The sequence below is a fragment of the Scophthalmus maximus genome, chromosome 6 (assembly GCF_022379125.1).
Source record: "Scophthalmus maximus strain ysfricsl-2021 chromosome 6, ASM2237912v1, whole genome shotgun sequence".
Taxonomy (NCBI): Eukaryota; Metazoa; Chordata; class Actinopteri; order Pleuronectiformes; family Scophthalmidae; genus Scophthalmus; species Scophthalmus maximus.
The window spans coordinates 10161165-10173901 of record NC_061520.1 but is presented as its reverse complement, the minus strand read 5'-3'; the positions used below and the strand labels follow the sequence as shown (position 1 = coordinate 10173901).

The window sequence follows — 12737 nt, the reverse complement described above, 5'->3', positions numbered from 1 at the left end:
AACCACGCTAAGGGGAGCAGCTTGGCATTAGAAGACTGCGGTAGAAGAAGAAAAATAGACCTTCATTACAGTGCTACCTCTATGTTGTTATTATTAAACCTGAAAGGATGTAAAGCTGTTTCACTAATTTAGAGATATTCACCAGTCGACTCATTGGATTTGAAAGCTCATTCAGTGTCAAGCATTGAGATTTCTGGAAACCGATCACAGATTTGATCTCAGTCCTTGACCTTTATGAAAGGTCGCTTTTCAATTGTAATATAAACCAATCGTATGTCCTAATCTCCATGTTAGAGTGACTCATCAGTGATTTATAGTTTACTGCACATTACTACACCACACTCCAGCAGCCTCTGGCACGCACCTTTAAATCACACTTAATTTTTTAGAGAAATTCAGAAAAAACTGATACAGAACTTTGTACTGCACTTTTAAATCAAAGACTCATACCTCTGAAGTGCACCTAAATCAAATTGACCTTCGAGTTATAAAAAAAAACGTTTTATGTGCAGTGTGACAGAAAATGTGCTGAAGCAACTAAAGATGAGTCCGCAGCCCACTTGTCTTGTCATAAAAAACATGACATGTCCAAAGACATACTTCATGTCCGTGCTCAAGCACAGGCATAAATTGTGTTGTAACATAATTCATAGATTGCACCATCTTTAGTCCTCACACGAGTTTTTTCTTTATGCATAACTAATGCAGGATGCCTATTTGTAGCCAGTCACGATGAGTCCAGCCCAGTGAGGGGGGCATGTGTGTTTAGTCAACCAGAAGAGAGTCAGAGTGAGTCACAGGGCTGCGGCGTGAACTGTAGCGACATCCTAAGCTCATCCTGGCCTACATGTTTCATGACACAGATACAGGACACGTAACGCGTTTCCAAAAAAGATATTATATAATAGGACATGTGTATGCTTGACATTATGCTGGCGGCAGGGTCAAAGAAATACACCGCATCTTCCGTTACGATGAAACAGAGGTGTTTGTGAATTATATATATATAATCATATACAACATGAAATAATTTGCTTTAAAAGAGGTTCTCTAAATAACAGAAACTAAGCCTGTCCAACTTGCCTCAGGTTTTCTTCTCCTAAGTGTGGTGTGACTGTAGCCTAGAGAAAAAGACATGATCTGCCTTCTACTGCTGCGTAAGAAGAGACACAGTAAGGACACGCGTGTGCAGAAGATGATGCAAAAGGGACATCATTCATCTGTCAACACATAGTGTAGCAAACACAATACAGAACACATCTAGCCCACTGTAGTACACACACGCAAACATCAACAGTCAAATCATGAAACTTGTAAATGTCTCAACCCCACCAAAAGCAGTTGACATATTAATCACATGAATCCTTTTAATCACCGAATGAATAAGTGGTTCATGTAGTGATTAATTTGTTGTTGCAAACATTTATAATAATGTAAATTACCCACTGAGTCGGCTTCCTGTGTGTGTGTGTGTGTGTGTGTGTGTGTGTGTGCGCGCACACGGTTTTGGTTAATTGCTGCTTTGGGGGTTTGCTGCAGATACACAGACACCACACCTCTCTCTCCCTGCAGATCCTCAGTGTGTGGACTGTGGAGTCCTGTGTCCTGGGGTTTAACAGGCTCAGTTTAGATAATCTATGAAAAATTGGAACATTTAGGCTCAGTGCACATCTGGCATCGATGGTAGGTGCTCGTAACATTGTGTAATATGTGCTACAACCTCAGTACAGCATGCATAAAACTGCACACAATGAATTTTACAAATAATTCAACACATTTTTAAGTCAATCCTGGTTTTATTAGATTCTTAAGTGCCTTTTTTAAATGAATTGCTGTAAAGGAGAATATAAATTGAATAAATGGAAGCTGTCCTTGCAGGGAGTAATCTTAAAAAGCATTGGCAGGTTAATTGAAAACACAGGGGGGACAGCACAGGAACCATAATTGTTACTTAACTTACTTTAGGTCTGTGCTATTGTCGGGTTCTGTCTTCGTTGCTCTGCAATGGAAGGACTCATTTATCGGCCTAGTCGTGCCACTGTGACGCAACCAGTCTTCGAATGCGGCCTCCGACAGATCTGGCCCCCTAATTGGGACACAGCTCAGGTCTTACGATGCAAAGTCATCTCACTATGCCTCTTGCATCACAAATGGGCCTTGATGCCATGACTCAGTTATAACAGTTTAAAAGTCTATTGCCCTTTGAAGCTGCTTCAGGGGGACGGGTATATTCCGACAAGCTATTATAAATGATAGCTCTCTGAAGGAATTTTAACAGCGCCGTGTGGATGGATGGAGCCACAAGATTAAAACACCCACACACAACTCAGATAACTGCAGCAAGTCTCCCAAAACACCATTTAACTAGGCTTCTGTACACCGCACATACATACACATCATATTATAAATACATGTTATCATATTTTAGGCAAACAATTTAATTAAAGTTTCAAAACTGCAGTGGCAACAAGTAAGCTGGATTGCCAAAATGATAAACATACTGATGATGAACAACTTTAGTGCTGCTAGAACAGTTTTTGGTGATCATATGGAAGTCCCACCTGGCTTAGGCTTGCTAGAAGTGCCAGGCTACTCAAGATTGATTATGAATAAAGTTAGCCGATGCAGAGTATGTTATATAAAGGCCGACATAATGGTTTCCAACCATCCATTAAAAACACTTTTTACGAGCCAGTACTATATTACAAATCAAAATATTCAAAACAAAATACAAGACCAGTCATGATTAGCCTTAATCTCGCTCAGTTCATGTATAAGCACTAGCTAGGTTCATTTTCCAAAATGTGGAAAACACATATGTAAAATGTCACATTAAATGGTCGTTGCGACCGCCGCAAACGTATGCGAACTGAACGAGAATATGAATACGAAATATGATGAAAATGATAACACTGTTTTGCTGTATTTACGGTAAATAAACTTTACTTACTAACATAATGTATCTGTCGCTGATCTGACTGTGTGTGTGTGTGTGTGTGTGTGTGTGTGATAAAAACAGCTAAAGACACTCATGTAGGTGGAAAAAAAATCCAACCTTAAATGACGTATTGATTTTAAGGCAATTTCTACTAAGTCCCCTCATGTGATGGTTTCATTAAATGTATCACCAACACATAATGCATGTTAACCTAGATATTGTTCATATATATAATTTGCATCATCATTTAAGCGTGTGCGCCATTAAAAAACAAATTAAACGGATCCAAACTAAGGTTAACATTGAAAGTAGCATTGCAACTAAAAACATTGTGCAGTTAAGTTTGGCTTTCCCTTGCTCCTGACTCCCATCTTATGAATATTACTAGCTTCCCCCCCCCGCTTGGTGACACTGCGACCTTTCTGTGCGGTAAGATGAAACTGTAACAGCCTCTGTTCCTCTCCTCTTTTGGGGCTGTGCAGCAGCTGTGCATTTACAGAAGCGCGCATGTTTGTGTGGTTAATGGTGCATTTTCGTTTGATGTTCCCTCACTAGGCATGGGCAGCAATAGAAATCTCCATGGCAACAGGCGTGCAAAAGCTGAAAAGATTCTCTTGGTCAGCGCATGTGTTCATCTGTTTTTACTATAGGATTTGCACAATACAGTGTGAACTGTATTCCTCTTCTTGTAGCCCTCTGAAATCGCTGAAAACTAAAGTGACTGTATGATTTTTTAAGTTTTAACGGCGACAAACCACTGCCATGAAATATCATGACATCTAAATGAATTGTTCCCGAGGCAGTTGCTCATACTCCAGGAAAGGTACTTTAAGTGGAAAAATCATGTGGCCCCTTTTAAGACTAAACCACAAGATAGAAACATCGCCTGAATCTCTTCAGAATGGAAAATCAATGAGCAACCATCACAAACACTACAAACACTTCAGTTGGTTGTTCTTGTTCCAGACAAAAAGTTACAGAAGCAGCCTTCGCTTTCAGAACTGTCACTGCAGTCGTTTTCACACTGGCCCACGCAAGCATTACTGGGAAAGATGGTGGTGTGATGGGACATTTCTCACTGTGTTTGGCGAAATGAATTCACAAGTCTTTCTTCCCGTCTACTTGCCTGCCACCCCCTTTTCTTTGCCTTAATACCTGGTTGAGCCCTGTGCCGCAGTAGGTTTACTGCTGAAAAATATTAGCATCACTGAGCACGAGAGGTTTCTATTTCAGTATTTCTACATGCAGTTGACTATACTGTGTAGTTTCCTTGATGCAGCGATAATAAAAACATTTTTTTACAACATTGCATCAAGGGACCCACATACACAATATTATCTCTCAGCTCTAAGGCACTTTAGAGCAAGTTTCACCTCACATGAAGATAGAGGCCAAAAACAGTGACAGAACACTTGTGAATCTTGGACTGACATTCATCAGTGGGCCAGAAACACATGAATGGTAATATCGATCTGTAACTGCTGGATGTGTAAATACAGGTTAGTGCTATCAACTAAAAGAAATCCTAATTAATTTATTACCGTTCATCAATGTCATTCACAAAGGGCCAAAAATCTGTTATTGTAGGTTTAAAGCTGAAGAGAAATTCACGATGGGAAAAGTCTCTCTCGTCAACATGGCAACTGACTCAGCTCATTGTTTTGGCATGATGGTCAACTGCTTTAGTTCAAGTTAAGTTCAATCTGTACTGTATAAGCAGTTAACTACCTGGGAGTTGGTGGAAACCAAACCAGAGCAAAAAGGAGAATGAATATTGGACTTTTGTGAGCTGGTCAATTTACTACATGTTCTAATCTACATAATGAACACATGTACTGGTGCTTCTCTGTCTCTGAATTAACAAGGCACTTTAACACAGTGAGTGAGCCCATTAGTCAGGATTCAGTGACCGTATCAATATTCATATGGTTGGGGAGATGGCTCATGGCAGTTACTAAGAAGATAGTATTCGTCCCACTACTGACGATCCCATAATGAGCTTCAGACATATTGCTAACTGTCGAGAATCTACATTCAATATTTATTCATTCAATTAGATGTGAGCACTGGGCCTATACGACTCGGGACTAATGCTCTGGTGAAGACGGATAGTGGCTGTACAATCTTTTGGGCTTTTTTTTTTCTGCAGCAGAACAATTTCACGCGAATATCAGGCTTTAAATTTAAACTTTGTTTTGCTTTCAAACGGTTTGTTTAATAGCTCCAGTAATTCAAGTCCAAATATAAAAGTGTGGGACCTGGCAAGAGCAATTGCCATCATCCTCTAAGGATTGTTGGATTCTCAAAGATGTGTAATGCAATACAACACTTAAACACCACCGAAAATTAAACTTATAGTTTGAAAAAAGGCTAATCTAACTGAATAATTAGTTCTGACTTTTATTGAGCCTACACTTTTCTATAACAGGACTGTATCAATGAGAGGACCCAAGAGGACTTTGGGAAAGCAAATGCAAGCTAAACATATCAGTGTGTGTTTGAATACTCTCATAATAATTAACATGAACTTGTGAAAAACAAAATGGGGGTGCACAAAAATCATATAGACACCTATAATGCAGCTCAGTTCAACAGCATCACATCCGCCAAAACAATATACAATGGACTCAGCACTTGACAGAAATGAACATTGTAACCTACACAAATGGAGGATTTGTATTGTACTGGCCTGCATTAGTGTATCCACATTAGCTCTAAAAAACAACTGAGAGTACTGTGTGGCTGCATGATACTTATTGTGATGCATATTAAAGCAGGCAGTGGCTGGTACAGTTGCATGTGGTCTCTGGTCTGAGTGCACACAATCCTCACATATTAGCACAACCTCTTCTACAGTTTAGCTAAGCTTGGTGGGGAACCGCCCTCTACTGGCCACATTTTAGAGTCATACAGATTTATATTCAATCGAAATGCACAGCAATGTGTCGCCCAGTTTATATTTCATGGCGATTTTAAATCATACAGTGCTACTGTGTGTAAAATAAGTCGTTATTTGAGACAGTTTAACGCCGGTTAAGCGACAGTTCAGTGGTTCACGCCGCTTACCTTCCCTCTCTGCCTCCATTTCCCGTGAGCCTCCTCGGCCGCGGCGCCATCTGTGACGCGCATTCTAGGCGACCGTGTGAAGCGCCACAGCGGACCCGAGCTAAAGTGATCGAAGTCAAACGAAAACACGTATTTAATGATACCCGGTGGACGTGGTCGTGCTTAGCGGGACCGAGAGCACTTCCGTCCGGAATGTATCTCCTACTTTACGCGGCCGAAACTTGGTTTTTACTCGTTAATTAGTCGGTTTATCCCGCTCATAGACCAGCCGGTGTGGCTGCTGGTGCAAAAACAACAACAACAACAACAACAACGACAGTCTTAGCTAGTTCAAAATGACTCTTCCAGCTCTGCACAACACCGGCGTGATTTACCGAAGGATTCTCTCACAGTTTCCCCAGGACATCAGCCTGGCTTTTGCCTATGGGTCTGGCGTTTTCAAGCAGCAGGGGACCAGCCAAGGTCAAATGGAGGTAAGAGAGACACACGTGTCACCTGCCAGTTTCCAAAATGAACCTTTCTGATCGGGCACACAAGCAACCAAGGGCCTTTTTAAGATGTGATTTTATATATTGCTAATGAATGATAATTTACAAGTCAGTGGAAGACCATTAATAACAACTTAAGTGTTGCCAAGTTGTGTGAAATCCTTATAAAGCGCTCAAACTCATGAGGGAGACTCCTCCGAGGCCTCAGGTCTGAAGTGATAAATGTTAGTGAGTCTTTATGAGAGGGCTTTCTCACTTTCTTATAAGCCCCCCACCCACCACCACCACCCAGTAAGTCATTTATAAAGTGTAGTGGCTTTTTTCACTTTGTAAAAGGGCATTAGTACAATTAAGTCTGATACAAATGTCAATTTGTCTCTACAATATATAATAATTGATTTCAGCAACATGACTTTATTAACAGGTGATCATAGCACCATAGAAGGGATCCCAATAATAGTGGATTTAACTATTCGGTTCACTCGTTGTTTAAAATAACGTGATGTTACACAATATGCTTTTCACTTTAAATATGTACAGAAGAACATGCTGGACTTTGTGGTCGCGGTGGACGACCCGGTGACGTGGCACACCATGAATCTGCTGCAGAACCGCAAACACTACTCCATCCTCAAGCTGCTGGGGCCCACGAAGATCGCCTCCATACAGAATGATCACGGGGCTGCGGTGTACTACAACACACTAGTGCCTGTGGATGGGAGGGTAAGTCACTTGTCTTGGTATCGTTTTTTTCCAAGCCATTCCAGTTCTCTCCCCTAAATCTCCTCAGTTTATTTGTAGCCTGTCATAATTATTCACACTTCACAATTTGTCTGCTTCTCCCAAGAATTTACTTTTTTTATTGATATGACTTTAGTGTTTGTTCAACCAACACCAAGCAGTGTTTTTAGAATCATATCTGTTCAGCTGATGGCCCTAGAGATCAGACCAACCAACTTTTTAAATACATAATTGACTATGAATTAGGAAGAACATCGATTTTGTATTTCTTGATGCAATGATGTGTTAAAGACAGTATGAACATTGCATCGTCCTAAAACTCAATATCTAAATATCTGTATCTTATATTAACTCATTATATTTGGGGGTTTTTTTGTCTGAACTTAAATCTATAGTTATGACCTTCTCCTCTTCTTTTTCAGATCATCAAATATGGAGTGATTAGTACAGATTCAATAATAGATGACTTGTTGCACTGGAAGAACATGTACGTTGCTGGACGCCTTCACAAACCAGTCAGTATCATGATTACAATGTGACTTAATCAGACCAGACTTTCTGAAGCTGCAAATTTTATTCATTTATTAATTTTATCCAGTCTAATGTTTTACCAGCTTTCAACAAAAATATTTGGAATATGTAGAAACAAGTGTAAAGAAAAGGTTCAGGTGCAGTTGTAGTTTTTTAGCCAATTTGAGTTTGCGAAGAATAACTACATACAGTATTCAATGAAATCCCCTCAGGCTTTGCTCAAATGTATGTGAACAAGAGTACTGAATGCATTTGACGCTTATGTGCGTGTATACATGTGTTTTCCGTCCAGGTGAAAATGCTGGTGCACAGTGAGAATGGTAAGCTCCGTGCCGCATTGGTGGCAAACCTGAAGAGCGCCGTGACGGCCTCCTTCCTCATGCTTCCAGAGAGCTTCACCGAGGAAGACCTTTTCCTGCAGATAGCTGGCCTTTCTTATGCAGGTAACTAATCCATACAATCTGAAAAAAGGGTGGGGCCTGGGGTAGGGGAGAAATAAAATGTGATGAGTAATGAAGTGAAATAGAAGCAGGTTGACAGCTTGTGTTGACATGCAGCTTCCCCACACAACCGAAGTAGGAGATAATGAGGTGATGAGTATTTTATCACTACCAGGAAATTTATACAAGAAACTGAACAAGTCTAATATCTCAGACGTTTTCACTACAATGACACCACGTGAAAGAAGAAAAACTGTAAACCAAATATTATAGCGCATACCGTATATATATCCCACTTGAGGGAAGAATTTGGTCTTTGTCTCCTGAAGGGGATTTTAGGATGGTGATTGGAGAAGACAAATCCAAGGTGGCGAATATTGTCAAAGACAACATTCAGCACTTCAGGATTCTGTACAGCAACATCCTGCGTGACTGTCCTCAGGTTGTCTACAAATCTCAGCAAGGGAAACTTGAGGTAAGACATAATACGCATGTTACATTACCCTAGGGCCTAGACTAAAGTGGTGTATAATGTAAAAAATCCCCAAGTTTTAGTTTGAAAAATTGTAGAATTAGCTTCTGTGTTTGATCTCAGGACATCAAATACTCTACATAACATGAAATGGAAGGAATTGGTCTGTTTTAATTAATTAAGATCCAAGAGCAAGATCACATTTACACGGGATCTGGGCGAAGACTTGAACAGATAGTTTACAATATTTACTGTTCTCTCCCAATTAAAATGAACTCAGAGGACCTTGTAGTTGGTGCAGCTGCTGGTATTGGCTCTACTCGCTATATGATCATGTGTACCCACAGGTAGACAAAAGCCCAGAGGGCCAGTTTGTCCAGCTGATGGCATTGCCGCGCACCCTCCAGCAAAGGATCACCAAGCTGGTCGACCCTCCGGGCAAGAACCGAGACGTGGAGGAGATCCTACTGCAGGTGGCTCAGGACCCGGACTGTGGAGCTGTCGTACAGCAAGGTACGAGGGTGGGGGGCGTGGGGGTGAAGAATAGAGGAAAAGATCGGTGGGAGGGAGAGGCCGGGAGAGGGAGAGGGAGCGATGGATGGAAAAAGTAATCACTCCCAAATGTTTCATTAATGAATCTGAGATACAGTGCACGGTGGATGCACTGATCAACGTCATTATTGTGTGGTGAGAATAAGATAAAGCCGATTCAGGAGCCATAATATGACACATTATGCTACGTATGGTATATCAGGTCTTATAGGAATCATTAAAGCTTAGATCTATGTTCCGCCTGGAAGTTATTTATCGCTGAAGCAGATTATTGCTTCAGTTGTCTGGATGTTCTCGATCAAGTCTCTCGACTGGAAAGTTTCTTTCAAAACTGCACCTCTGTGGCTAAAAGCGTTGGCTCAGCCTCTACATCAGGATCATGTTATGAATGAATGATAAAGTGAATGAGTAGTAAATCTAAAAACAAATGTTATCCCGTGCCACCCAATGGCCCGTCAGTTCCAAGATTGATCGTCACTCCTTTTTATTTGGAAAATAATTGATAAGAAACTCATGGATGGACACTTTTCATCAGTCACATGATCTTTTCCAGATAGAGACAGATGGATTAATGGAAAACAATAATTCTACATGTGTGCTGTGTGGGGCCACTGTTGAAGTCGTCACCAGCCTGATCGATAGATTGTTATTAGAAAAAAATAATATTGCAGATTGATGAGATTTTAATGTCTGCATGTTTTTGTTCCTCAGGAATCTCATCTATCGTGAAATCCTCCAGTATAACGCAGAGTGTCAAAGGCATCGCTACAGCTGGTAAGAACAATTTTCTTGTTCATGTGATACTTTGCCAGATTTCTAGCACACAGTTAATATAAAAACGTCAAAATGTGAACAAAGAAACAAAATACAATAGAGCTTAAGATAAAAGCATGTAAAACACAAGTGAAAAAATAAACACATAAATAAAAACAAGCCAAACACCATAGTCACTACAAAAAAATGCCTTTCTGTAATAGTAAGTTCTGAGAAGTTTGAGAAGATGACAATGGCTTTGGTGACCGAAGTTATAGCTGTAGACACCTCGAAGTTGAAAATAATGTTCTTCTCTTGTGGTTGTTAATGTTCAGTGCACTGTGTGTCCTCCTCCTCAGGCTTGTGGAAGACGGTGTCGTACAGCTCCAAGAAACTAATGAAAATGTGGAAGGGCTGGAGGAGGAAGCCGTCCGTGTCCCACATGTCCTGAGCCCATCTGTCCACTGGGAACCTGTCTGTCTTTATAACTGTCCCTCTTGATGACCGATGCCCGTCCTTTTGATTTTAACCTGACAAACTGTCTGGCTGGAACTGTCTTCCTAGCCTAACCTCTGGATGTGTCACTCCGTAGCCTGTGTGAATGGGATGCCATTCATAAAAGTTGTAGAATAAAAGGTGGCATTTCACGAGTCAGACTGAATTATGGCTGACATTTCAGAGTCATACAGATCGGACCTTTGTGGATGACGACACACACACACACACACACACACACACACACACACACACACACACACACACACACACACACACACACACACACACACACACACACAGTGACTGTCGTGGACCTGCTGAATGGACGCCAGTTCGGTGCTTTCCAGACGACAGGTGATGGGCAGCTAAAATGAAGAGCTTGAAATTCTTCTTTGCAATTTTCATCACTGTACTTCTTTTTTTTAAAAAGAGGACTGCTGATTGGCTGTCGACTAGTTTTACATGTTTTACACACACACACTTTTAGCGTCTGTCTCTCCTTTGCCAAAGATCTTAAACTAAAAATGGGGTCACACTTTGATGAGTTGCTGTAGCAGTCTGTTGGATCCTTTACGATGACATAAGGTTCCTAATTGTTACGAGAGGCCGTCACACTTCTTTCCCCCAAGTCGATGCATCGATCGATTCTTGACTAACACTTAATGCTGTCTAATTTAATTACAATAAATTTGGTTTAATAAAGTTGTTTTTTTAAATCGTTTGTGAACAAATTAAGTCATCTCACAAAACACTGGATTAACAAGATTATGTAACAACATACGACTAATTTTAATCCCCTACAGGCCGGTTAAATTCTCATTACGACAGATTCAAGTGAAACATGAGTATAAAAAATGTATAAAATGCTGTATTGTAGGTTTTTACCCCCACATTTTGACACTTTGCAGAAAGAAATATCAGCTGTGGTAAAGTTGTTTTTAATCAGATGTTACATATTGTATACAACTAAATATGTCTTGGCTATAGGATACAAATATATAAAAAACAAAGAGGGGGAAAAAGCATAATTATATATTATAAAAAAATTATTTTTCCTACTCTTATAATCAGACCAAACAACATTTTTTTTAAAGAAAAACAAGAAAATCCCAGATATACATTTGAACGAAGTCACTGCATAGTACAGTCACAAGAGATGGGACCAGCTACATCCTGTCACTTCCTTTGTTTATCCTCCGTTTGCATCATTAATCATAATATCATCAGTTATTTATGAATGAACACATGAATCATTTTGGGCCCACCTCTTCTCCCTGCTGGTCACCTAATAATGTCTATGTGCTTTGGGACAGTTTGCTGAGCACACGCCTCTTACAGCTCCACGCTCACTCCAACTCTACTATTAGTGGTGGAGAAATAACTAAGTACATTTACTCAAATACTGTCATTAAGCGCAGGTTCGAGGTGCTTCTACTGCATGTGACTATTTTTGGCCTCTGACTTTCACAGTAGCAGATTTTTTGAATGCAATGAGATATTTTGTACATTGCTCATTTCACATGTGTCTGAGATTCTAAATTCTCCTCCCATCGCTGACAAGCTGGGGGTTAACTTCACACACACACACACACACTAGAGCTGCAACAGTTAATCGACTGATCGATGAGTAATCGACTACTAAATTAATCGCCAACTATTTTGATAATTCATTAATCGGTTCGAGTAGTTTTTATGAAACTCTGATTGCAGCTACTTAAATGTGAGTATTTTCTGGTTTCCCTTCTCCTCTGTGACAGAAAACTAAATATCTTTTGGTCTGTGGACAAAACCAAACATCGTCTTGGAATTTGGAGAAACACATCATTTTTCACCGCGTCACGACATTTTACGGCGCGAACAAATGATCGATTAATCGAGAAAATAATCCACAGATGAATCGACAGTGAAAACAATCGTTAGTTGCAGCCCTAACACACACACACACACACACACACACACACACACACACACACACACAGGCAGTGAAGTCGTTCAGGGAGGAAGCTCCTCTCGTGACTTCCATGTTCCATCACCTCGGAGTCGAACCCGCGGTGACAGGGGACGTGACGCAACACGTGTCTCTCTCTCAACGTATGCTGAGATCACCGCTGCGCTCCCGCGGCCAATCAGCGCGCTCCACTTTCACCACCTGCCAGGAACTGAATTCCATCATTCCAGGCATTCCTGCCCCGCTGCCTCCTCCTCCTCCTCCTCCTCCTCCCTCCCTCCCTCCCTCCCTCCTCCTCCTCCTCGTTTAC

The 12737-nt window shown here is 40.8% G+C and overlaps 2 protein-coding genes across 3 annotated transcripts in view; one reads left to right on the top strand and one right to left on the bottom strand.

The window, feature by feature from the left end:
- syn2b (synapsin IIb) overlaps window positions 1-6104 on the bottom strand; it is a 70369-nt gene extending 64265 nt beyond the window's left edge. Inside the window, exon 1 of the mRNA XM_035631679.2 lies at window positions 6005-6104. The gene's annotated coding sequence lies outside the window, so the exon portion shown is untranslated. The remainder of the gene's footprint in view (window positions 1-6004) is intronic.
- tamm41 (TAM41 mitochondrial translocator assembly and maintenance homolog) lies at window positions 6082-10731 on the top strand. 2 transcript variants are annotated; one of them, XM_035631681.2, is made up of 8 exons: window positions 6082-6477; window positions 7033-7215; window positions 7656-7748; window positions 8057-8207; window positions 8534-8679; window positions 9024-9189; window positions 9940-10002; window positions 10341-10731. In XM_035631681.2, the coding sequence occupies exons 1-8, from the start codon at window positions 6340-6342 to the stop codon at window positions 10430-10432; spliced, it is 1032 nt and encodes a 343-aa protein (XP_035487574.2). In that variant the 5' UTR covers window positions 6082-6339; the 3' UTR covers window positions 10433-10731. The 2 variants fall into 2 exon arrangements, with proteins under 2 accessions (XP_035487574.2, XP_035487575.1); XM_035631682.2 differs by lacking the exon at window positions 6082-6477 and having other exon boundaries at window positions 7139-7215; window positions 7656-7720; window positions 10341-10724.
- Window positions 10732-12737: the final 2006 nt, after the last annotated feature.

What these genes read in the sequence shown, in the direction of transcription:
- tamm41 (XM_035631681.2), top strand. Translation starts at nt 6,340, where the DNA reads ATGACTCTTCCAGCTCTGCACAACACCGGCGTGATTTACCGAAGGATT. An exon ending in CTGGACGCCTTCACAAACCA is followed by an intron (nt 7,749 to 8,056) that starts GTCAGTATCATG and finishes TTTTCCGTCCAG; the next exon opens with GTGAAAATGCTGGTGCACAG. An exon ending in CTCAGCAAGGGAAACTTGAG is followed by an intron (nt 8,680 to 9,023) that starts GTAAGACATAAT and finishes GTGTACCCACAG; the next exon opens with GTAGACAAAAGCCCAGAGGG.